Below are 27151 nucleotides of genomic sequence, written 5' to 3'. Positions count from 1 at the left end.
TCTAGCACTATATTAGATTCCATTGATCGTCAAAGGAGTGGAGTTTTCAGTTAGGAAAAACGGCTGACACAGGAGTTTTGACGCACTTAGTTTTATCTCCTTTGTGTTATTAGTTGCACACAGGCAATCTCCGGAAGTCAAGTCTTGAAGCAAAAGCAAAAGTGACAGGTTCAGATTTGTAATAACCCAATAAATCCAATCAACAATCTCTCAGAAGCTTGAATAGCATCAATGTCGACATTTCCAGTTGCAGTGCAGGCAGGTCATCACAATCTAATTTAGTAGACCCCCTAGCCAGAAAAATGTGTTTATATACACTATTCTAAACTCTCCAAAAAGCGGCTGTAATGCATGCTGATTCAACCAGCATCTGAAAATAGCTTTCACATTCCAATAACAATCTGGTGAATTCAGTTTTCACACAGAGCCATACAAATGGCATGGCTTAGATCAATTGTTATTGACCAGATTTGTCTTCCTCCGCTAAACTGATAGCATCAGAGGAGGGTTTGCTGCTGGCTTACCTATTTTCTTTGTGATTCAGTGTGTTTGGTGAGGTGTGTGTTTGTGCATGTGTGTGTGACTGAGTGTGTCTTAGCCTCTTTCGTTCATGTCTGGAAGCCAATTTCTATCATGCTTCCACTGATAAGTAAACATTAAATCTTACAAAGTTGATCAATCGCAGACAGATGGGATCATCTTGATGCAATAACACAAGGTTGATTACAGTAGATGCAGTGGTAAACCAGAGTAACACTTTGTTAGTTAGGCTCATATTCTGTTGTTATAAATTCTAAGAATCCAGTACAGTTCTGAGTAACTTTCCTGAATTATTCTCTCATTACTGTATTTGACCTATATCTTAGAAATATAAAGCACAAATGTAGCCTACAAGTCAATCCCAGCCACACCAAATAAAGCACACATGATTCGTTAATACATAGCTATGATCATTAATCTGGAATGACATTCACCCAAATTAATTACCCAGCCTCCACGAGTCTAACATTAAGAGGCTTAATTAAAATTAAAATCGATCTATAAAAATTAAGCAATAAGGAGATAAGTTGTAGCTGTCAAGGTCATATGTTTGTTGGTACACCCTCAACTGAAGAGAAGTTATATTATTTTCATATTATCTGTTCTAGCCATCCCTCAGGGGTGTAACGTCCTCAGTGTCTCCAGACGATGGTTGCCTTTAAATGTGTCAACATTGAGACGCCACATAATCTATATTTTATTAACTTGACGCAGGAAAGGAAGGTCATGCCTTCAGGGGCTTCTGTTGGTGTTCAATGCATTTCAGTTTCACCTCCCCATATAACTATTACTGTATCAGTTTATAGAATATGATTCTGTGTCTGGGTATATCTTTAGAGTAAAGCGGTCTAATGAATAATTTTGTGTTTTTAGACTCTTGCATTTCAGCCTTTAAAATGGCATTTTTAAATTTCCAGTGTCTGCTACTGGGCTTCTAACCTGACTGTTTCCCCCTCTCATGTCAAGCGGGTTCCTGAGCTGGCAGAGTAGGTTTCCATATTATCTGGTCATTCCTTGGCTGGCAATGGTTTGACCTGCAGTGTTAATAACATTCTGGTCTGCTGCAGTTCCCTACTGGGAGGTTCAGGACCCATGAGCAGCTCCTGTCAGCTTACTTACCTTACTTACCGGTTTTGTGCCTGTTTTCAGTAGATGTTTTGACTATTTCCTTTCCCACAGAACCATTCTGTGGCTCAGTTTATTTGCATCAGTCCTTTTTTTATTTTATTTTATTTTATTTACCAATAAATGCCATCTCTATAATTAAGTTGAAAAAGTTTTAATAAATCACTAACACATACATTGTAACACTCCAGTCAGGTCGGGTAGCTTATTCGGAATTTCATTGTGGCTTATCATAGCTGCATTAGCCTGACAAATGATGAGAGTGACAGTAAGTGTTGTTTTGACTGACAGGCAATTTGTCTAAAACCTTGAAGCCAGTGTCATTTTATTTAAGTGAGTGTGGAATAGGTGAGACATTGAGTTTTCTTACATTACATTTAAGTATTTAGCAGAATCTCTTATCCAGAGCGACTTACAGGAGCAATTATAGTTAAGTGCCTTGCTTAAGGGCACATTGGCAGATTTTTCACCTAGTCGGCTCAGGGATTCTAACCAGCTACCTTTCAGTTACTGGTCCAACGCTCTTAACCGCTAGGCTACCTGACACCCTTTTTTTCTTAATAAATGCGATTATATGTGAAAAGAAGCAGTTGATTTTTAGCAACAAAGGTTAAGTTAAGATATACTAACATTCCACAAAATTACATTATTATCTGTTTTCCATGTACAAACCTAATTGTGTCACACTTAGGGGAGCCATGTTTAACATTCTAAAAGGATCCTCCTCTCTCTCTCCACTCCTCATGTGCTATTAATTGGCTGCACAGTTACAGTAATTGTTTACTTGCCAAGGCAATTTGAATTTACAGACTGGTATATAAAGTTAACTAGTTTTACTACACAAGCTGAGCTTGTTCCCTAGCTTCAAAGATAATTGCTATGTTAATATGGAATCAGACTCAGGCTTGCTCATGCATTCACATGCTACAACATATATTTTCTTTTCACAATTAACGGAATTAGCCAATTTGCGTTTTTCCTGTTCAGCAAATATATACTTTATTGAGTACATATCCACCTTTTACTAGGGCAGCAGGCAGCCTAGCTGTTAAGAGCGTTGGACCAGTAACTGAATGGTCGCTGGTTTGAATCCTGAGACGACTAGATGAAAAATCTTGATCAACCCTAATTGCTCCTCTAAGTCGATTTGGATAAGAGCGTCTGCTAAATTACTAAAATGTAAAAAGAAAATGTTGTTTGAATCGCCGAGCTGACAAGGTGGGCAATCTGTCTATGAGCACTTAACCCTAATTGCTCCAGGGTCTCGGTTGATAATGGCTGGTCATGACCCCACTCTCTGAGGGTGTGTCAGGGGCAATTGGGATATGCAAAAACACATTTTCAATTCATACATGTTTATAATACACACTTGTACATATGTGAACTAGGACAAATATATGCACCCAAGGTGACCCACCTAATTAGTTTTACCTTTGAATAAAAATAATGTGTATTACTCTTAAAGATAAACTTAAACCATTGATATTATTAACCCTTTGACGCGTACGATCACGTAATTTGTGATCATTGTTGAGTGGTCCCTGCAGCGTACCATCGCAAATATGTGATTGGTACTGTAGCAACAGAACGTATGATGCACCAAACACGTCTAAACAGCAATGTTGTCTGAAAAGCATCTGACAAAAATGTTTTGTACTGATAGGAAATAAAGGTCTTCACAACTTTATTCCTCAATTTCACCTTTTATTGTAAAAGATAAATGTGAACTTTGTCATCCAAACATCACACGGAACACATCCACAGCCAAACTCATTCCATAAACCAGTCTAAATAACAAGTTAGCGACCTAACAGCTAGACTTGTTTACAACGTATCACATCTCTGGTGAGCACAAGGGAGAAATGTAATATTGTTTAGAAAGAGATTCAGCTAAATTCTTTATGATGGCAGCCATGTTTGTTTTTGTTTGACAAGCAAAAGCTCCCTATCCCACAATGCCATTCACTATTAGGCGCAAATAAACAAAGCCAAAGTCAAAGATGGCTGCGCCCATTGCCTGAAAAATATTAACTTAGTTTGGCAACTTTTCAGCCAAGCACTGGCGAAGTGCTTGGCCTCTCATTGAAGAGAGAAGTTTGTCCGGCTCAGTAAAGCCTCAAACATAAATTGTCCGCAACATTGAAATGGGCTACTTCGTATATGAATTAATGAGGAGGCGGAACACACCTTAATTCAAACTGTTAGAAAATAAAAGTTGTTAGAAATTAATTTGAAATTGACAAGTTGAAACATAGCCTATAGATAATTAGCAGTTTGAGGGCAGCGCTGGTTAACTTTCCTGTTGCGTAACAATCACATTTTGGGACAGTGAGTGCATTCTGACATCCGTGCATGAAAAAACTCACACTAGGGCGACCTTTAGATATATATTCAACTCACGTTAGAGATATATGGAACTCACGGGTAAAAAGGTAAAAAGGTCACGTTTCTGCAGTAATCTACTAGTAGTAGGAGTATAGCAGGGTTCCCCAACTAGTGGCCCACAGGTCGAATTTGGCCCGCGGAGGGTTTCATTTGGCCCCCCAAGTTTTCTGAGCAAAAAAAACTAAAAAACTTTAGTATTTCTTTATGTTTTTTGTTGGACATAAAAGTCTGTAAAAACACCAGGAAATCAGCTCCAAGTGATTTTAATTAAATAAATCTGTTCCCAAGTATTCCCACGCATAATAGAGAGACACGTGATCGTATACAAATGTAAGTCAAACATTAGATTTTTTTGTGGCTTCTTGCGGTCAATGTATTTGCAGTCTACAAATTAATCGTAATTATGTTCCTGCCCCCCAACCATCCGCTCAAGAAAAAATCTGAATCTAGTTGATGATCCCTGGTGTATAGTTACATGGATATATTTCCATGACAACAGCATTGTATAAATACGTGTTATACCTGTGAGTAGTAAAACTTAATTTCTGGCGTACATGAAAAAGCCAAGCTCCATTAAAATTCACATTTGGATGCAGCCCTCAATGTTAATCACATTTGGGGTTTAATTTCTTCTTTGACATTGATTAATCACATAGAATTGCTTGACTCATTTCCTGCGGTAAACGTCAATTAGTTAACTGACAGCATTAGATGTGATAATTAATATAGTGGGGGCCCAGCATGGGAGCAGGGACCTTAAGGGTGGCCCCTCACAAAGATTGCCATCATGATGAGCACCTGTTCCTCTGGGATCTACAGGCCTCCTCTGAGGAGACACCGACATTGATCTCAGTTTCAGAACACAGGGAAATCATTTCTCAGAAGTGTATACTGACTGACACTACAGTCTAGTTAGAGACGGTTGTTTATTTCTAGTGTCAGGATTATAGTAGGCTACAAATACTTATTTGGAAAGTCTTTGGTGGGCTCGGTACAAACTGAACTGGTGGTTGGTGGTTTGATCATTGACGTAAGCAGAATGGCAGTGATTCATACTGTGACACAGAGTCCCTTCTCCCCATGTCCCTCTCAATTAAAGCTGCAGCATATGGCCTAGTGACCACTAAAGCACAGAGGTACCTGGGAGATAGTTTATGATACACTGACAGTTCCTATATTACCTTCAGCAATGCTAAAATGGAAAGGATGTCACCTTGAATTTTTAAGAAACTCAGGTTCCGTTCCAAATGCCACCTTATTTTCTATTTAGTGAGCTACTTTTGACCAGAGCCCTGGTCAAAAGTAGTGCACTATATAGGCAATAGGATGCCATTTGGGATGCAGGCTCAGTATGAGCAGCATCTGCCTCGTTAATTAAAGTATTTGATGCTGATTGATGAATGGCCTCAATTAGTTACATTCTTTAAATGTAGGAAGTTCCTACTGTTGTATGTTTCATTCCTTTTATGGTGCTTCAAGGTCTCCTACCAGGTTTGTTACCTTTGGCCCATCTACAATCAAAACTTGAGTGAAGAGTGGAAAGCTAGTGTTCAGAATATCTTCAGTTGCAGTGGTCTAACAAATAACCTTCCATGTTGGTCAAATTTACCTTAATCTTAAACGTAAACCTCTAGGGGCTAGGGGGCAGTATTTTCACGGCCGGATGAAAAACGTACCCAATTTAAACAGGTTACTACTCTGGCCCAGAAAATAGAATATGCATATTATTAGTAGATTTGAATAGAAAACACTCTGATATTTCTAAAACTGTTTGAATGGTGTCTGTGAGTATAACAGAACTCATATGGCAGGCAAAAAACCTGAGAAAAATTGAATCAGGAAGTGGGAGAATTTAGAAATTTAGTTTTTGTTTTGAATCCCTTGAAAAACTACAGTGACATAGGATTTACGTTACACCTCCTAACTCTTCCATTGGCTGTCAACAATCTTTAGGAACTGGTTTCAACCGTCAGCTGTTACCGGGCAGATCTTTTTGGCTCAGTCAATCATTGGCCAGTCTGAGGAGAGGTGTCTTATGATGCGTGTGCACGTGACGTCATCGTTTTTATATTTTTCTTCTGGGATGAATAGCTATTGCCCGGTTGTAAAATTAGCGCTATTTTACGTTAAAAAATACCCTAAAGGATTGATTGTAAACATCGTTTGACGTGTTTCTACAAACGGTAATGGAACTTTGAACATTTCGTCTATGGATTTGCGTCCACGCCACATGGCATTGTAAAGTGTTCCGGTTGGGTCAACAAAACAGACGTATTTGGACATAAATTATGGACTTTGCAGAACAAATGAACATTTCTTGTGGAAGTGGGTGCCCATCCGAGTGCATTCCGCCGAAGATCAGCAAAGGTAAGTAAATATTTCGAACATATTGTTAGAGATTTGTCGACGCCGTGGTTGTAGGCTAACTGTATAGCTTAGCATTGAAGGCTAAGTTCTATACTCAGAATATTGAACAATGTGCTTTTTCCGTAACGTTATTTTGAAATCTGACAAAGTGGTTGCATAAGGAGTAGATTATCTCTAATTCTTTAAATAATTGTTATACATTTTTTCAACGTTTATGAGTTCTTCCATAAATTAAATGTGCCTATTCACCGGGGTTATGGGGAGAAAACATTTTCTGAACGTCACGCGCCAATGTAAAAATTGGGTTTTTGGAAAAAATATAAACTTGGTCGAACAAAATGCATGTATTGTCTAACATGATGTCATAGGAGTGTCATCTGATGAAGATTGTCAAAGGTTAGTGCTTAATTTTAGCTGTATATCTGGTTTTGTGATGGCTATCGTGCTTGGAAAATTTCTTTTTTTTGCTTAGGTGCTATGCTAAAATAATCTAATGTTTTTCTTTCACCTTAAAGCCTTTTTGAAATCGGACAATGTGATTGGATTAACGAGTAGAGTATCTTTAAAATGCCGTATAATACTTGAATTTTAATTTTGAGATTATTTTGTTTTGAATATTGCGCCGTGCTATCTCACTGGTTGTTGTCCAACCAATCCCGTTATCGGGATTGTATCCTCAAGAGGATGATTATCCTGAATTTATCACATAACCTGTTCTGCATATCTGACTTTTTGAGTAACAAATGCATTAACATCCATTTATCTTTTCGATATGATTTGAATTGATTGCAGTACATTATGCAAACTATCCAAATAACCTTTCTTGTTTCAATTAGCAAACAAAATGTGCATCTCCACGTACCTCTTAAAGAATACATTTTAGAAATATGGATATATTGTTTTCAATATTACCTAGGTGTACTATGGATGCTGTGGTGTAGAGTATGCTTTGTAATGAATATGGTTATGGAAGAGAGGGCACCACTTATGCAATACTGTATGAGAGCCCTTCAACTGATGACATTAGACTTATGTATTGAGGAGCAATGAAAATTATTCATATGAGAAGACTCGGTCAAGGAGGGATGAGTGGTAGTCCTAGTGATTTATTCCAATAACATTCAGTGCATTCGGAAAGTATTCAGAACACTTGACAATAGCCCATAATAACAATGTGAGAAATGGTTGCAAATTTATTACAAATAAAAAAACAGAAATACCATATTTACATACAGTTGAAGTCGGAAGTTTACATTCACTAAGGTTGGAGTCATTGAAACTCGTTTTTCAACCACTCCACAAATGTCTTGTTAACAAACTATAGTTTTGGCAAGTTGGTTAGGACATCTACTTGTGCATGACACAAGTAATTTTTCCAACAATTGTTTACAGACAGATTATTTCATGTATAATTCACTGTATCACAATTCCAGTGGGTCAGAAGTTTACATACACTAAGTTGACTGTGCCTTCAAACAGCTTGGAAAATTTCAGAAAATGATGTAATGGCTTTAGAAGCTTCTTGACATCATGGGAAAATCAAAAGAAATCAGCGAAGACCTCATAAAAAAAATGTAAACCTCCACAAGTCTGGTTCATCCTTGGGAGCAATTTCCAAACGCCTGAAGGTACCAAGTTCATCTGTACATGCAATAGTACGCAAGTATAAACACCATGGGACCACGCAACCGTCATACCGCTCAGGAAGGAGAAGCGTTCTGTCTCCTAGAGATGAACGTACTCTGGTGCGAAAAGTGTAAATCAATCCCAGAACAACAGCAAAGGACCTTGTGAAGATGCTGGAGGAAACAGGTACAAAAGTATCTATATCCACAGTATAACGAGTCCTATATCGACATAACCTGGAAGGCCGAACGCAAGGAAGAAGCCACTGCTCCAAAACTGCCATAAAAAAAGCCAGACTACGGTTTGCAACTGCACATGGGGACAAAGCTCGTACTTTTTGGAGAAATATCCTCTGGTCTGATGAAACGAAATAGAACTGTTTGGCCATAATAACCATCGTTATGTTTGGAGGAAAAAGGGTTGCTTGCAAGCCGAAGAACACCATCCCAACGGTGATGCATGGGGGTGGCAGCATCATCTTGTGGGGGTGCTTTGCTGCAGGAGGGACTGGTGCACTTCACAAAATAGATGGCTTCATTAGGAAGGAAAAATATGTGTATATTTTGAAGCATCATCTCAAGACATCAGTCAGGAAGTTAAAGCTTGGTCGCAAATGGGTCTTCCAAATGGACAATGACCCGAAGCGTACTTCCAAAGTTGTGGCAAAATGGCTTAAGGACAACAAAGGCAAGGTAGTGGAGTGGCCATCACAAAGCCCTGACCTTAATCCTATAGAAAATGTGTAGGCAGAACTGAAAAAGCGTGTGCGAGCAAGGAGGCCTACAAACCTGACTCAGTTACACCAGCTCTGTCAGGAGGAATGGGCCAAAATTCAGCCAACTTATTGTGGGAAGCTTGTGGAAGGCTACCCGAAACGTTTGACCCAAGTTAAACAATTTAAAGGCAATGCTACCAAATACTAATTGAGTGTATGTAAACTTCTGACCCACTGGGAATGTGATGAAAGAAAGAAATCAATCTCTCTACTATTAATCTAATATTTCACATTCTTAAAATAAAGTGGGGATCCTAACTGACCTAAAACAGGGAAATTTTACTAGGATTAAATGTCAGGAATTGTGAAAATCTGACTTTAAATGTAATTGGCTAAGTTATATGTAAACTTCCGACTTCAACTGTAGGTATTCAGATCATTTGCTATGTGACTCGAAATTGAGCTCCGGTGCATCCTGTTTCAATTAATCAACCTTGAGGTGTTTCAACAACTTCCTGTGGTAAATTAAATTGATTGGACATGATTTGGAAAGGCACATACCTGTCTATATAAGCTCCCACAGTTGACAGTGCATGTCAGAGCAAAAACCAAGCCATGAGGTCAAAGGAATTGTCCGTAGAGCGCCGAGATAGGATTGTGTCAAGGCACAGATCTGGGGAAGTTTACCAAAATATCTCTGCAGCATTTGAAGGTCCCCAAGAACACAGTGGCCTCCATAATTCTTAAATGGAAGACGTTTGGAACAAGCAAGACTCTTCCTACTGAGCAATCGGGGTAGAAGGGCCTTGGTCAGGGAGATGACCAAGAACCCAATGGTCACTCTGACCAAGCTCCAGAGTTCCTCTGTGGAGATGGGAGAACCTTCCAGAAGGACAACAATCTCTGCAGAACTCCACCAATCAGGCATTTATGGTAGAGTGGCCAGACAGAAGCCACTCCTCAGTAAAAGGCACATGACAGCCCGCTTGTAGTTTGCCAAAAGTTACGTAAAAACTCTGACTATGAGAAACAAGATTCTCTGGTCTGATAAAACTATGATTTTAGTTTGGGCTCCCGAGTGGCGCAGCGGTATAAGGAACTGCATCTTATTGCTAGTGGCGTCACTACAGACCCTGGTTTGATTCCAGGCTGTATCACAAGCAGCCTTGTCACGTCCTGACCAGTGAAGGGGTCATTTGTCATTGTAGTATGGTCAGGGCGTGGCAGGGGGTGTTGTTTCTGTGTGTTTTGGGGTTTGTTTGTTTTTAGGGGATATGTTCTAGTTTTCTTTTTCTATGTTAATTTTTCTATGTGTGGCCGAGTATGGTTTCCAATCAGAGGCAGGTGTCTTTCGTTGTCTCTGATTGGAAGCCATACTTAGGCAGCCTGGTTTTTCCTTTGGGTTTGTGGGTGGTTGCTTTCTGTATAGTCTGTGTACCTTGCAGAACTGTTGATTGTCGGTTTATTGTTTTCGTTTAAGTGTTCACTCTCTTTTTAATAAATTACGAAGATGAGTACTATACCCGCTGCGTTTTGGTCACCTTTCATCGAAACCTATGACAGGCCTTGACTGGGAGTCCCACAGGGCGGTGCACAATTGGCCGAGCGTTGTCCGGATTTGGCTGGGGTAGGCCATCATTGTAAAATAAGAATTGTTCTTAACTAACTTGCCTAGTTAAATAAAAAAAATACAAATTAAAAGATTTGGCCTGAATGCCAAGCGCCATGTCTGGAGGACATTTGGCACCATTCCTACAGTGAATCATAGTCGAGGCAGCATCATGCTGTGGGTATGATTTTCAGAGGCAGGGACTGGGAGACTAGTCAGGATCAAGGGAAATATGAACAGAGCAAAGTATAGAGAGATCCTTGGTGAAAACCTGCTCTAGAGCACTCAGAACCTCAGACTGGGGTGAAGGTTCACCTTCCAACAGGACAATGACCCTAAGCACACAGCCAAGACAACACAGGAGTGGCTTCTGAATGTCCTTGAGTGGCCCAGTCGGAGCCCGGACTTGAATCCGATCGAACATCTCCAACCTGACAGAGCTTGAGAGGATCTGCATGGTAAAATGGGAGAAACTCCCCAAATACAGGTGCACCAAACTTGTAGCGTCATACTCAAGAAGACTCGAGGCTGTAATCGCTGCCAAAAGTGTTTCAACAAAGTACTGAGTAAAGGGTTTGAATGCTTATGTAAATGTGATATTTCCAGTATTTTTATTTGCTAAACTTTCAAAACTGTTTTTGCTCTGTCTTTATGGGGTATTGTTTGTAGATTAATGACAGAGAAAAGGGGTCTGAATACTTTCTGAATATACTTTATATGATCATTTTCTACCATTAACTTTGCCATTGGATTATTGAGGCATTATGTACAGCCATTCCATACATCTTTTCAAGAGCTAACATTTTGCTCCTCCTATAGGCTTTAGTTCTCTTGTCAGTATCCGGAGAAAGAGTGGGGCTCTGCTGCTATATTACTGTTCGGATGTGTCACAAATGACACCCTAATTCCCTACATAGTGCACCCTATGGGGAATCTGGTCTTAGAGTAGTGCACGATATAGAAAATAGGGTTCATTTGGGACACACATTTAGTTTGCCATTAGATTAGTGGAGGGGTGTCAGCCTGGTAATTCCCAATGTTCCACATCTTCCCTCAGTCATTCATTCTTTTACTTATCCAAGAGTGAAATGGAACATGGGGTCCCATAGTTAATGGGGTTCTATGAGCCATAAGATATCTTCCACCTGTGGTTGTCGCTATGAATTTTCCTGAGAGAAGATTCTAGAAAAAGATTTGGCCGTGGTGGCACAGAGATTTAAAGTGCCCTCAGGGTATTAGATCTTAGCTCCATCATGATTACACATTGGGTTTGATATTCGGATCTCCTCTGCCTCCTAGTCCTTGATTTGTGTATTTTCTCTTTCTCTCTTCAATCTATGTTCATTCTAGTGTATGTTAATACACCGGATTTTCGTTTTTTATTTAATGAATTATAGAATTATGAAAAATATTAATAACATTCCACTCATGAGGCCAAAGAGGGCACTTTTGGTCATTGACTGCAGGAAAGGGTTACATAGTTAACCAAATAGCTACCCGGAATATCTGCAATGACCCTTTTTGCACAAACTATTTGGACTTGTCACATAAGCTGCTGCTACTGCTACTGTCACTTTATTCCTAGTTATATGTATGTACATATCTACCTCAATTACCTCGTACCCTGCGCATCGACTCGGTACTGGTACCCCGTGTATATAGCCAAGTTATTGTTACTCAGTATGTATTTATTGTTGTGTGTTTTACTTTTCTATTATTTCTCTTTTCTTTCTCCTTGAATTGTTGGGAAGGGCCTGTAAGTAAGCATTTCAATGTTAGTCTACACCTATTTTTTACGAAGCATGTGACAAATAGTTTGATTTGAAATGTGTTCTGGAAACGTTCTTGCGACATCAGATTGTTTTTTGCACCTTAAAAAAAACATTGTAGAACCATCTGAACAATGACAGTTTTTGTGTTTTGTGAACATATCTTTTGTGATGTCCCCACAATGTTCTCACCAGACTGTTCCCACAACCTAATGAAACATTCTGGGAACCTTTACATAACAGATTCTAGGAACATTTTTGCAACATCAGGTGAATGTTTCATACAAATGTTCTATAATCATCAGCACGACTGGACACTTTTTGTGTTATGAGACCATTTGCCGTGACCTGACGAATGTTCTGGGAACTTTCACAGAACCAATTTTGGTTTGCTAGGTAGAGACTGTTAAGTTCAGTCATATGAATCATTCTGTCAGACAACGAGAGCAGAGCACCCAAGGGGTAAATGGAGACAAGGCCTTTGAAAAGAAAGAATATAGCCTGTATATGTTTTGGCTTGTTATTAATTTTATAACGGGACGGGTACGGTGCAGCACTGCGCCTACAACCAGGAATTATATTGTTTGGGGAGCGTTTTCCCATAAGAAGGGATAAATGAATGTTGTTCAAGGTGAGGACAATGCGTGAACATCACATTTAGAGCCTTATTCATCAAGTTCATACGATATGTCAAGCCACTGCCAAGCGATTCATTTCCAGAGAATAGCTTTGAAAAGGAACGGTTACCGGCACAATTTTCACTTGGCTCTCTAGCTGAATTACAAATACAGTGCATGCATTACCCCTTATTTATACTGAAAGACAATGATCCTCTACACAGTATTTGTGTTCTTTCCAGGGGAACACAAATTACCCACACAATATCAGTAGGACAACACGGCTCTCATTTCACTAGTAATGAAAACAAAAAGTATATATTTCAGTGTCTCTCAGAAGCATGATAGGTACTCATACAGTCGTGAATTGGTAAGTTCTGGCATTAATCACTCAATACCAATAGGATACCACATTGACAATACAATACTACAGTTCTCATTCAGTAGTACTTTCAGTAGAATAAAATGTATCTTTCAGTGTCTGTCCTCCTCTGGGTGTCGAAACATGTAGTTGCCTCCTAGAAGGGTGATATTTTGTGACATGGGCCCAGAATGTCCTCAACTGTAGTTGTGAATTACTCCATGACATCCTGAATGTGCTCTTTTATGTCTCGCAGATGTTTTGACCGATAATGTAGCAACTCCCAAAGCTTCAAGTATATGTTGTGGCTTTTGATATCTTCCAGATGTTTAAAATATGAAGGGAAAGTTACATTGATATGGGTGTGATATCTTTCACAGCTCAGCTTTGCTGACAGTTGCCATAGGAGATGAGATGATTTATCACCGTGCCAACGCTACATACGGTGATGTGTGAGGGATCTTAACTCGCACCGAAACCAGAGGTAGAATAGCAATGACTCATCTCATCTGGAGAAAGGATTTGGATGATGAATGTTGCCACGTCCCAATGTATTTTCATAGCCACATTTGTTATGCTTTTCTTGCCATCAATGATTTGTTCTTATCCGCAACAAGCTGACCAAGTCAATCATTACCATAAGAAGCAAGGCATCTGTAAAAACATTTTTGATGGACTAACCAATTAAGGTTTTCGTCAAGCCTCTGTAGTCAGGCAGAATGTGAATGATTTTTCTCCATTCTGTTATCTGGTGGTTTAGTAATCAAGTCAAAGTGCGTGATACCATTAGATGATTGTCTTTTGTGTGGATCAGTATTTTTCCTACCCCTCAGAGAGTGAATTAATGATCTGTCACCGACAGCCACTGTTTGAATGTTGCATAAGAGAGAGTCGCTATTTGCAAATGTGCATTACAAGTTATTATCTGTCCTTAACATGAGTTATTTTCTATGTTAATCTACCTCTTTCATGTTATGCTTCAAAGCATTGTTAACTGGAATGGAAAATCCTAGCTGATGATATGTTGTGTCTCTTACAGGAATGGTGAACTACAGTGAGGTCTCTGGGTACCCACTCATCCAGCAATGGAGGCTGAGGTCCATCCTGTACCACGTCAAACTGAACCAGTGGATACTCTCTCAAGGTAACCAACTCATCGTTAAAGGGTTCTATTTATGGTTCTATTTATTAAAAGTTCTAATCAGGATTTTATAAATGCAGGGTTCTCTTAATCTTCTATGCAGTGAGTTACATACACACTTCAACAGTGTACGTTAAGTCAAAATGTGGCACATTACATTAGCCTGAAGCATTCCACATTTGCATCACTTAGCCATGGTTTAGCACAGCCTCCCTTCATGGTCTGATAAGCTATCATCATCCACATAGCTTTGTATCAGAGCAAAAAAAAAAGATTTTGACAGGCCCTGCTGATAGGTATTTAGTAAGGATGTAAATGGTTATTCGAATATTGAAATATCCAAACGGAGGTTAGTATTCGATTACTTGGGAGAGTATAATGTTTTTTGATTATTATATATATTTTTAAAGGCTTTGTCTAAAATGTAATACACTTGTTTGCATTGCAACATTGCTTACAAGGATAGACCATTACATTCTAAATTGTAATAGTTTTATGACAGTTTTTATGAGTGCGCCCCATAAAAATGACGTACCGGTACCCTACACGTTTGACACATGTAGCTTGTTGTTATTGTCGGTCAATCAAAGTGGCGCTACAGTCAGAGGCTCCATGTGGAACAAGTTAAGTGGGAGATTTCTAATCAATGCAAAATGGAATTAAAGTTATGGAAATAAGTTGGTTAAATGGGAAGGAGTATGCTACAATGATCAATGAACATGTAGGCTGTTGTTTCATATGGATGGAGTTCCTCTAGACAAGGACAGGGGAGAGCAGCAAAATAGCATCAATTAGCCTCACTACTTTAGTAAGCAAGCTGGCTAACTTAGCTTGGCTACTTTTGTTAGCTAGCTGGCTAACTTAGCATGGCTACTTTAGCTAGCTAGCTGGCCAACTTAGCTTGGCTACTTTAGCTACCTAGCTGGCTACTGTAGCTAACTAGCTTATTTTCATTGATTTGATGCAGTCAAGACAGGCACTACCAGATGGTATGATAGATAACTTATGGCAGCAACAAGCTTGTCTCTAATGAGCGCGAGTCATTTTGGCTACTTTCTATGGTGTCAAATCTGATTCAACAGTCGAACGCACACAAGATGGTGCGCACCAGCAAAATTAAACATCATTGCGCAAGCAAACACTGGGTAGAGAGAAGAAATGTGGTCGAGTGAGCAGAGGACGGGTCCCGCGAGTGCACAGGCCAGTTGAGAGCGCAAATTAAACTTGAGAGCTTGCAAGTGTGACTTTGAGCAAGCAGAACATCAGTCACAGATCAAAAATACATATAGAAATGTAAAAAAAGAAATATATTTCAAATGTGTAAAAAATTCTGCTCGAATGCATTAAATTGTTCACTAGCAATAGTCACTTGTCATTGTCAAGTTTTCGCTCTCAATTTCTAAAATTGCTCTCGCTCAAGACTTGGCACCTTTGGTTTGGATTTCAGGTGGGCAGGCTTAATAAAGACAGGTGCGTGTCTAGAAACCTTAGATTGATCACTTTCACTGGATTGTTGGATGAACAAGCAAATCCCTGCCATTGGCCAGTCCAGTGTTGTGATTGGCTATTACAAGCATTCTGTTTGTGATGCACTGCAGAGCTGTTTGTTTATCAGGGCTACACAACCCTCTTCCTGGAGATCTACTGTCCTGTAGGTTTTCAGTCCAACCCAAATTTAGCATATCTGATTCAGCTAGTTAAGGTCTTGTTGAGCAGCTAATTAGAAGAATCAGGTGTGTTAAATTAGGGTTGGACTGAAAACCCACAGGACGGTAGATGTCCACGCAGAGGATTGTGCAGCCCTGGTTGAGATAGACGGCTTGAGCAGTAAGCGCTGAACGACTTGGGAAACCCAGCAGCTTGATAACCAAATTAATTGGGAAATAAATTCTAATAAGTATACTATAACTTGAGTTGAGTGTGATTTACTTGATAAAGTTAGCTAGCTAATTACTTGTTAGCAAACAACGTTTGTTTGTTAAATGAAAAGCAGACAGTCAGCTCTAACTAACATCGTAGAATGAGCAGATGTTATTGCAGGTGTAGCGACATGCTTGTGTTCCTAGCTCCAACAGTGCAGTAATACAGTATCTAACAATACACAACAATAGACATTAATCAAAAAAGTCAATGTCATTAAGAAATATAGAAATATTAGGGATGAGCAATGTTGGAGTCCGGAGTGTATACAGTTGAAGTCGGAAGTTTACAAACACTTAGGTTGGAGTCATTAAATCTCGTTTTTCAACCACTCCACAAATATCTTGCTAACAAACTATAGTTTTGGCAAGTTGGTTAGGACATCTACTTTGTGCATGACACAAGTAATTTTTCCAACAATTGTTTACAGACAGATTATTTCACTTATAATTGTCACGGTTGTCGTCGGTGAAGGAGGACCAAAACGCAGCAGGTACGTGCAGGCTCATCTTGACGTTTATTTATATTCAAAATGAACATACAAAAAAACGAAACCACGAACAACAAAACAGTCTGACTAGGCACAAGGCTAAGCACAGAACAATCGCCCACGAATCACAAACACACCCCAATATATGGGACTCTCAATCAAAGGCAAAGAGAAAACACCTGCCTTCAATTGAGAGTCCCAACACCAATTAATCACCCATAGACATACACTCACTAGATTCCACATAGACATACATAAACCTAGACCATAAACCAAAACCCCGGAAATACTAAATCAAACACCCTTTAAACAAACACACCACCCTGAACCACATAAAACAAATACCCTCTGCCACGTCCTGACCAAACTACAATACTAATTAACCTTTATACTGGCCAGGACGTGACAATAATTCACTGTATCACAATTCCAGTGGGTCAAAAGTTTACATACACTAAGTTGACTGTGCCTTTAAACAGCTTGGAAAATTCCAGAATATGATGTCATGGCTTTTTCTGATAGGCTAATTGACAACATTTGAGTCAATTGGAGGTGTACCTGTGGATGTATTTCCAGGCCTACCTTCAAACTCAGTGCCTCTTTGCTTGACATCATGGGGAAATCAAAAGGAATCAGCCTCATAAAAAAGACCTCATAAAAAAATTGTAGACCTCCACAAGAAACAATACTGTGCTGCCGTATTCATTGACCTGGCCAAAGCTTTTGACTCTGTTAATCACCACATCCTCATCGGCAGAATTAGTAGCCTTGTTTTCTCAAACGATTGCGTCGCCTGGTTCACCAACTACTTCTCTGACAGAGTTCAGTGTGTCAAATCGGAGGGCCTAATGTCTGGACCTCTGGCAGTCTCTATGGGGGTACCACAGGGTTCAATTCTTGGGCCAACTCTTTTCTATGTATACATAAATAATGTCGCTCTTGCTGCTGGTGAATCTCTGATCCACCTCTACGCAGACGACACCATTCTGTATACTTCTGGCCCTTCTTTGGACACTGTGTTAACAACCCTCCAGACGAGCTTCAATGCCATTCAACTCTCCTTCCGTGGTCTCCAACTGCTCCTAAACACAAGTAAAACTAAATGCATGCTCTTCAACCGATCGCTGCCTGCACCTGCCCGCCCATCCAGCGTAACTTCTCTGGACGGTTCTAACTTAGAATTTGTGGACAACTACAAATACCTAGGTGTCTGGTTAGACTGTAAACTCTCCTTCCAGACTCACATCAATCATCTCCAATCCAAAGTGAAATCTAGAATTGGCTTCCTATTTCGCAACAAAGCATCTTTCACTCATGCTGCCAAACATACCCTCGTAAAACTGACCATCCTACCAATCCTCGACTTCGGCGATGTCATTTACAAAATAGCCTCCAATACCCTACTCAACAAGCTGGATGCAGTCTATCACAGTGCCATCCGTTTTGTCACCAAAGCCCCATATACAACCCACCACTGCGACCTGTATGCTCTCGTTGGCTGGCCTTCACTTCATAATCGTCGCCAAACACATTGGCTCCAGGTCATCTACAAGACCCTGCTAGGTAAAGTCCCCCCTTATCTCCGCTCACTGGTCACCATAGCAGCACCCACCTGTAGCACGCGCTCCAGCAGGTATATCTCTCTGGTCACCCCTAAAGCCAACTCCTCCTTTGGTCGTCTCTCCTTCCAGTTCTCTGCTGCCAATGACTGGAACGAACTACAAAAATCTCTGAAACTGGAAACACTTATCTCCCTCACTAGCTTTAAGCACCAGCTGTCAGAGCAGCTCACAGATCACTGCACCTGTACATAGCCCATCTATAATTTAGCCCAAACAACTATCTCTTCCCCTACTGTATTTATTTTATTTATTTTGCTCCTTTGCACCATATTATTTATATTTGAACTTTGAACTTTCTTCAAACTACAAATCTACCATTCCAGTGTTTTTCTTGCTATACTTTATTTACTTTGCCACCATGGCATTTTTTTGCCTTTACCTCCCTTATCTCACATCATTTGCTCACATTGTATATAGTCTTATTTTTTTCTACTGTATTATTGACTGTATGTTGTTTACCCCATGTGTAACTCTGTGTTGTTGTATGTTGTCGAACTGCTTTGCTTTATCTTGGCCAGGTCGCAATTGTAAATGAGAACTTGTTCTCAACTTGCCTACCTGGTTAAATAAAGGTGAAATAAAAAATAAAATAAAAAATAAAAATAAAAAAGTCTGGTTCATGCTTGGGAGCAATTTCCAAACGCCTGACGGTACCACGTGCATCTGTAAAAACAATAGTACGCAAGTATAAAGAACATGGGACCACGCAGCCGTCATACCGCTCAGGAAGGAGACACATTCTGTCTCCTAGAGATTACATTGGTGCGAAAAGTGCAAATCTATCCCAGAACAACAGCAAAGGACCTTTTAAAGATGCTGGAGGAAACAGGTACAAAGGTATCTATATCCACAGTATAACGAGTCCTATATCGACATAACCTGAAAGGCTGCTCAAGAAGGAAGAAGCCACTGCTCCAAAACCGTTTGCAACTGCACATGGGGACAAAGATTGTACTTTTTGGAGAAATATCCTCTGGTATGATGAAACAAAAAAAGAACTGTTGGGCCATAATGACCATCGTTATGTTTGGAGAAAAAAGGGGGATGCTTGCAAGCTGAAGAACACCATCCCAACCGTGAAGGACGGGGTGGCAGCATCATGTTGTGGGGGTGCTTTGCTGCAGGAAGGACTGGTGCACTAAACAAAATAGATGGCCGCATGAGGAAGAAAAATGGTGGATATATTGAAGCAACATCTCAAGACATCAGTCAGGTGGCCAACAAACCTAACTCAGTTACACCAGCTCTGTCAGGCGGAATGGGCCAAAATTCACCCAACTTATGCGACCAAGCTTTACCTTTCTGACTGATGTCTTGACATTTTGCTTCAATATAGCCACATCATTTTCCATCCTTATGATGCCATCTATTTTGTGAAGTGCACCAGTCCCTCCTGCAGCAAAGCACCCCCACAACATGATGCTGCCACCCCTGTGCTTCACGGTTGGGATGGTGTTCTTCGGCTTGCAAGCCTCCCCCTTTTTCCTCCAAACATAACGATGGTCATTATGGCCAAACAGTTCAATTTTTGTTTAATCAGACCAGAGGACATTTCTCCAAAAAGTACGATCTTTGTCCCCATGTGCAGTTGCAATCCGTAGTCTCGCTTTTTTATGGCGGTTTTGGAGCAGTGGCTTCTTCCTTGCTGAGCGGCCTTTCAGGTTATGTTGATATAGGACTGTGGATATAGATACTTTTGTACCTGATTCCTCCAGCATCTTCACAAGGTCCTTTGCTGTTGTTCTGGGATTGATTTGCACTTTTCGCACCAAAGTACGTTCATATTTAGGAGACAGATCGCGTCTCCTTCCTGAGAGGTATGACGGCTGCGTGGTCCCATGGTGTTTATACTTGCGTACTATTGTTTGTACAGAAGAACGTGGTACCGTCAGGTGTTTGGAAATTGCTCCCAAGGATGAATCAGACTTGTGGAGGTCTTGGCTGATTTATTTTGATTTTCCAATGATGTCAAGCAAAGAGGCACTGAGTCTGAAGGTAGGCCTTGAAATACATCCACAGGTACACCTCCAATTGACTCAAATGATGTCAATTAGCCTATCGGAAGCTTCTAAAGCCTTGACATAATTTTCTGGAATTTTCCAAGCTGTTTAATGGCACAGTCAAGTTAGTGTATGTAAACTTCTGACCCACTGGAATTGTGATACAATAAATGAAATAATCTGTCTGTAAACAATTGTTGGAAAAATTACTTGTGTCATGCACGAAGTAGATGTCCTAACCGACTTGCCAAAACTATAGTTTGTTAACAAGAAATTTGTCTAGTGGTTGAAAAACGAGTTTTAATGACTCCAACCTAAGTGTATGTAAACTTCCAACTTCAACTGTACATCAGTGTTATTCTCAGGGGCAACCCAGAACATATCCCAGTCCGCGTGATCAAACAATCTTGAATCATGGATTATGATTGGTCAGACCAGTATTGAACAGTCCTTACGATGGGCACTTCCTGTTTGAGTTCCTGCATATCGGAATGTGTGACTATGACCGAAGAGAATTCTTAAGCCCAAGGACACACACACACAGCACATGGGGATTTTTAATTATATGAAGACACAAAAGGGAGAATCTGCTACAGTTCATACAGTACATAACTAGTCCCAAATAATAGAATGGAAACTGACATATGATAAACCAGCTAAATCAGTTTTATTCACATGTACAGGAATTTGACTCTGTGAAATGGTGCTGCCACAATAAACAGAATGTACAGACAGACGATAAACAGAATATACAGACAAAATGAAAAATATATAGATGCATAGTTTATGTATGTGCATCTGTGTAAATTCTGCATGTATGAGATGTGCAAAGCGCAATGTGTTGTTCTGGGATGGTAGTGCAGGGTGCATAGTCTGTGTATGAATAGTGCAGAATGCGATGTCCATGGATGAGAGGATCATCGTGTACCAGGTGGCCAGTTGGTGAGGACCACGGCACGGGGGAATAAACTGTTCAGGTGGCGGGAGGTTTTGGTCATGATTGACCTGAACCGTTTGCCAGAGGGGAGTCTTTGGAAGAGGGGGTGGAAGGGGTCACCAATGATCTTTCCTGCACGCTTCCTTGCCCTGGAGTCATGCAGGACCTCAATGGAGGGCAGGTGGCAGTCAATGACCCTCTCAGCAGACTGTACAATATGATGCAGTGATGGAGGAGGTGAGGATGGACTTGATGATGGCCGTTTAGAACTAAATCAGTACACACAGCATTAAACGGAGGACTGAGGAAAAAAACAACACCATGTATTCACCAAACATTGCACTAAGGAAAATATATTTGTTTTATAGAAATTGACTGATTGGAACTACCAATGTCTATCAATTACAGAATCTGAAATGATTTCCATTTGGCATTGGACGTTTTATTTTATATAGTCAGTAATACAGGAGTCCCATCAAGTCAGATGTTATCAGCAAGCTAGAGTCAACTCTTTTCTCTGTATACATCAATGATGTCGCTCTTGCTGCTGGTGAGTCTCTGATCCACCTCTATGCAGACAACAACATTCTGTATACTTCTGGCCCTTCTTTGGACACTGTGTTAACAACCCTCCAGACGAGCTTTAATGCCATACAACTCTCCTTCCGTGGTCTCCAACTGCTCTTAAATACAAGTAAAACTAAATGCATGCTCTTCAACCGATCGCTGCCTGCACCTGCCCGCCTGTCCAGCATCACTAATCTGGACGGTTCTGACTTAGAATATGTGGACAACTACAAATACCTAGGTGTCTGGTTAGACTGTAAACTCTCCTACCAGACTCACATCAAACATCTCCAATCCAAAGTTAAATCTAGAATTGGCTTCCTATTTCGCAACAAGGCATCCTTCACTCATGCTGCCAAACATACCCTCGTAAAACTGACCATCCTACCGATCCTCGACTTCGGCGATGTCATTTACAAAATAGCCTCCAATACCCTACTCAACAAACTGGATGCAATCTATCACAGTGCCATCCATTTTGTCACCAAAGCCCCATATACTACCCACCACTGTGACCTGTGCGCTCTCGTTGGCAGGCCCTCGCTTCATACTCGTCGCCAAACCCACTGGCTCCAGGTCATCTACAAGACCCTGCTAGGTAAAGTCCGTCCTTATCTCCGCTCACTGGTCACCATAGCAGCACCCACCTGTAGCACGCGCTCCAGCAGGTATATCTCTCTGGCCACCCCCAAAGCCAATTCCTCCTTTGGCCGTCTCCTTCCAGTTCTCTGCTGCCAATGACTGGAACGAACTACAAAAATCTATGAAACTGGAAACACTTATCTCCCTCACTAGCTTTAAGCACCAGCTGTCAGAGCAGCTCACAGATCACTGCACCTGTACATAGCCCATCTATAATTTAGCCCAAACAACTACCACTTCCCCTACTGTACTTATTTATTTATTTTGCTCCTTTGCACCCCATTATTTCTATTCTACTTTGCACTTTCTTCTACTACAAATCTACCATTCCAGTGTTTTACTTGCTATATTGTATTTACTTTGCCACCATGGCCTTTTTGCCTTACCTCCCTTATCTCACCTCATTTGCTCACATTGTATATAGACTTATTTTTCTACTGTATTATTGACTGTATGTTTGTTTTTACTCCATGTGTAACTCTGTATTGTTGAATGTTGTCGAACTGCTTTGCTTTATCTTGGCCAGGTCGCAATTGTAAATGAGAACTTGTTCTCAACTTGTCTACCTGGTTAAATAAAGGTGAAATAAAAAATAAAATCTGTGGAAAGAGGACAAGTAGAACAAAGATATAAGTGCAAACAGAATAAATGTATCATTCAATATAAGTTTCCACCCAAAACAATGACATGAGCTCTGTCCCAATTAATCTTTGCTCAACTCCTCACTTTCTCTCTACTCGCATCCTTCTCAAAACCCATTGGAGGAGGTCTGAGGTGAGGATCTTTGGTCATCTACTCCAATGGGGTTTTAGAAGGATGCGAGTGGTCAGTCCTTGCATCGATAGCTCTGTCTATGAATTTGAATCACTCAGCTTTTTACCGAAACAGGGTGGGGGGAACGCTTTGTTATTGTTTTAACTGCTGATTGCACATACATGAGCATTTAAGTATGTTTAAGCATACATGACTGTTGGGAGTGTGGTGCATTACCTTTAGCTCCCAGGTGCAGCAGAGCTGACACACTAAAGATGAAGTTACAGCAGGTGTCTTGACCACCCTCTGGCTGTTCTCCAGTCAGATGTCTTGACCACCCTCTGGCTGTTCTCCAGTCAGATGTCTTGACCACCCTCTGGCTGTTCTCCAGTCAGATGTCTTGACCACCCTCTGGCTGTTCTCCAGTCAGATGTCTTGACCACCCTCTGGCTGTTCTCCAGTCAGATGTCTTGACCACCCTCTGGCTGTTCTCCAGTCAGATATCTTGACCACCCTCTGGCTGTTCTCCAGTCAGATATCTTGACCACCCTCTGGCTGTTCTCCAGTCAGATGTCTTGACCACCCTCTGGCTGTTCTCCAGTCAGATATCTTGACCACCCTCTGGCTGTTCTCCAGTCAGATGTCTTGACCACCCTCTGGCTGTTCTCCAGTCAGATATCTTGACCACCCTCTGGCTGTTCTCCAGACAGCGGTAGTGCTGGGAGGTGTTCCAGGCACTGTTTGTGGCCACGTCATCTCCCTCAGAACCAATGAAGATCTCCAGGTTCTTACAGTGGAGCATCAGCATAATCTATAGATAGGTCAGAACAATACAGGAGATGGAATTAGATTTAGGTTGGAGTCGAAGTCCCAACTTAAAATCCCTGTACTATCCATAGACATTGGTAAAAAGATCAACAAAAGTAGGACACAACAGTTTGAGGAAGGTGGAGCAATACATATGTGCTGAGTTGTGTACGGCTTACGATGAGTTGGTGACTCACTGGTCCAAACTTGGCATCCTCTGCCTCATTGGCGTAGTGGGCCAGGGTGATGAAGTAGAAGCCTGACTCCACCTGGTCAAACGTGTTCTCTCTACACACACTGACCTGTCTCCTGAGAACAGAGAGAGGAAAATAAGATGTCAGGAAATGTCACAGACAGAGTTCATGTTTTCACATCTTAATGTTGCATTCAAGGTAACAGTCAATTATAAGACTGCTGTGGCTGTATCAAATGAGGCAACTATGGATAATAATTTTGCCAAATAAGTAAAAACACACGATGTGTGACTGAGCCAAGCTATAGGTCAATTCCATGGTATCATGGAATCATGATGCTCAGAAGTTTCACTATAAAATGTATGTCAAACAAAAAACAATGATTTCAAAGTGAAATTAACCATATAACTCTATGCACAAGGACTAACTACTTTTAACATTTTAGAGTGAAACATATGAGTCTCAGCATCACTCTGTTGCCGTGGAATTGCCCTGTACCAATCCACGGCGCTTGTCAGTCAGCATGGCTCAGTATTGAACAGCCTGCTGTCATTTCATGACCAACACACCTCGTGAAGAGCTATCCTCCTATAGGTCTTTACTTTACCCCTTACCTACAATACTCATATTGTTTAGCAATGACTATCACATACATTCAGTATTGAACCATCTTTCTAACCAATAGACAGCACTTGGTCATCATCCTCTCTACGTGACACATGTCCTATGCACAATGCCTTCATACAGCGTCAAAAGAAATTAGAGGAACTCTCAGTACCACTAATGATTAAGTTACGGGGGTGATTGGTGAATATCATGGTTACTTGCAAGAAGTCCCCAGAGTGCTGTGCCTAGAGGAGGGCCAAGGTAACCTACTTGGAACATAATGGATTCCTGAATCTCTTGTCTCTGTCAGCTGAGAAGAGAACATATTAGTGCCAGTGGACCTGCATTGAAAGAGGGATGGAGAGAGAGAAATGGTTTGAGGTCATTCTCATTTACTTTTACTGCACAAAAACTGACAGGGTAAAAGTTATTAAATCTATATTTCAATCAAACTTTATCTCAACATATGCCGTTAACGGTTGACAATATTGTCTATTATTTGGTTAGGAACTTGACCTCTCCTTCAAGACTGTTGGAAAAGCATTCCAGGTGAAGCTGGTTGAGAGAATGCCAAGACTGTGCAAAGCTGTCATCAAGGCAAAGGGTGGCTACTTTTAAGAATCTCAAATATAAAATATATTTTGATTTGTTTAACACTTTTTTGGATTACTACATGATTTAATGTGCATTGTTTCATAGTGTTGATGTCTTCACCCCTATTCGACAATGTATAAAATAGTCAAAGTAAAGAAAAACTTTTGACTGGTACTGTAGGTGCACACACACACTACATGTTAATGTGTTTAAATGTTTGTCAATTGTAAAGTATTTTGTCTGTAATATATTTTTTGTTATGTGTTGGACCCCGGTAGACTAGTTGTCACCATTGGTGTCGGCTAATGGGGATCCTAATAAATCAATCAATAATGTTAGTTAGCTAGCTAGTTAGTTAGTAGTTCGCTTCCTAGCTAGCTGACGTTAACCTAGTTTGCCTCATTTATAGCCTGCTTTAATAACAGAAGACCAATTAACTACATACTTCAATTTCAATATTGAAATCATAGTTGATTACTCTACTGATTACGCTACTGAAAAACTATCAAACTGACTTCTTTATTATTATGATTAATTATTGTTATTATTTATTATTATTATTATTACCTTTCACCATCCCCTTTCATCTATATGGTAAAAAATCAGGTTAGAGAGCAATTAAGCCGTGATTACAAAAACCTGACCAATTGCGTTTCAGTAGACTGCTACAGGCTATGTTCATTGGCTAGAATTCTCCCTGGTATGAAATTATAGAGCAAAATGGATTTTGGAGCGCAAACTGGAAATTTGTTGTGGGTCTTGACATGTAGTAACAAAAATCTCTGCTCTCTAATGAATTTACTAGGTGCGGAAATGCAGTTCTGCTCGCTCAAAGTCACACTCGTAAGCTCTCAAGTTTAATTTGCGCACACCACACTGGCCTGCGCTCGCGGGACCTGTCCTCTGCACACTTGACTCAAGTATTTGCTCTGCAATGATGTTTCATCTTGCTCACTCACACGCTCCATCTCAACCATTTTCGACTTTTGAATCGGATTTGACACCATACTTTCTCTCTCTCTCTCGCTCTCCCTCTGTGCCACACACATAGACTGTCACACACACCAACGCCTGCTCCTCTATCGCCCCTCCCCCACCCTTCTGCTGAAACAAGCAGGGAGCAGGGCACCAGCTCTCCTTTAAAAAATGTTTATTTAATTTTTTATTTCACCTTTATTTAACCAAGTAGGCCAGTTGAGAACAAGTTCTCATTTTAAACTGCAACCTGGTCAAGATAAAGCAAAGCAGTGCGACAAAAACAACAACACAGAGTTACACATGGGATAAACAAATGTACAGTCAATAACACAATAGAAAAATCTATGTACAGTGTGTGCAAATGTAGTAAGGTTAGGGAGGTAAGGCAATAAATAGGCCATAGTAATTACAATTTAGCATTAACACGGGAGTGATAGATGTGCAGATGATGATGTGCAAGTAGAGATACTGCGGTGCAAAAGAGCAAAAAAAATAAATAACAGTATGGGGATGAGGTAGTTGGGTGTGCTATTTACAGATGGGCTGTGTACAGGTATAGTGATCGGTAAGCTGCTCTGACAGCTGATGCTTAAAGTTAGTGTGGGAGATATGTCTCCAGCTTCAGTAATTTCAGCTAAATCACACCATCAAATCTCCATTCAAGTGTTCATTATTTAATTGTTTTAAGACATGTATTTTGACTATCTGGATATCCGAAAAAATATATAATGATATTATTCAAATACGGAAATAATTTCAAATGCCCATCCCTAGTATTTAGTGAAG

At 40.4% G+C, this 27151-nt stretch overlaps 1 protein-coding gene across 9 annotated transcripts in view; it reads left to right on the top strand.

Moving 5' to 3' along the window:
* Positions 1–27151, top strand: part of astn1 (astrotactin 1) — a 266863-nt gene that overhangs the window by 138930 nt on the left and 100782 nt on the right. For all 9 annotated transcript variants that reach the window (XM_029725719.1, XM_029725716.1, XM_029725713.1 and 6 more), the window contains one exon: positions 14154–14258. In XM_029725719.1, coding sequence (XP_029581579.1) covers positions 14154–14258 — 105 coding nt within the window. The remainder of the gene's footprint in view (positions 1–14153; positions 14259–27151) is intronic.

This window comes from Salmo trutta, chromosome 31 (assembly GCF_901001165.1).
Source record: "Salmo trutta chromosome 31, fSalTru1.1, whole genome shotgun sequence".
NCBI classification, from domain to species: domain Eukaryota; kingdom Metazoa; phylum Chordata; class Actinopteri; order Salmoniformes; family Salmonidae; genus Salmo; species Salmo trutta.
The sequence above is the reverse complement of the archived record's forward strand: the minus strand, read 5'-3'. Positions and strand labels throughout refer to the sequence as shown.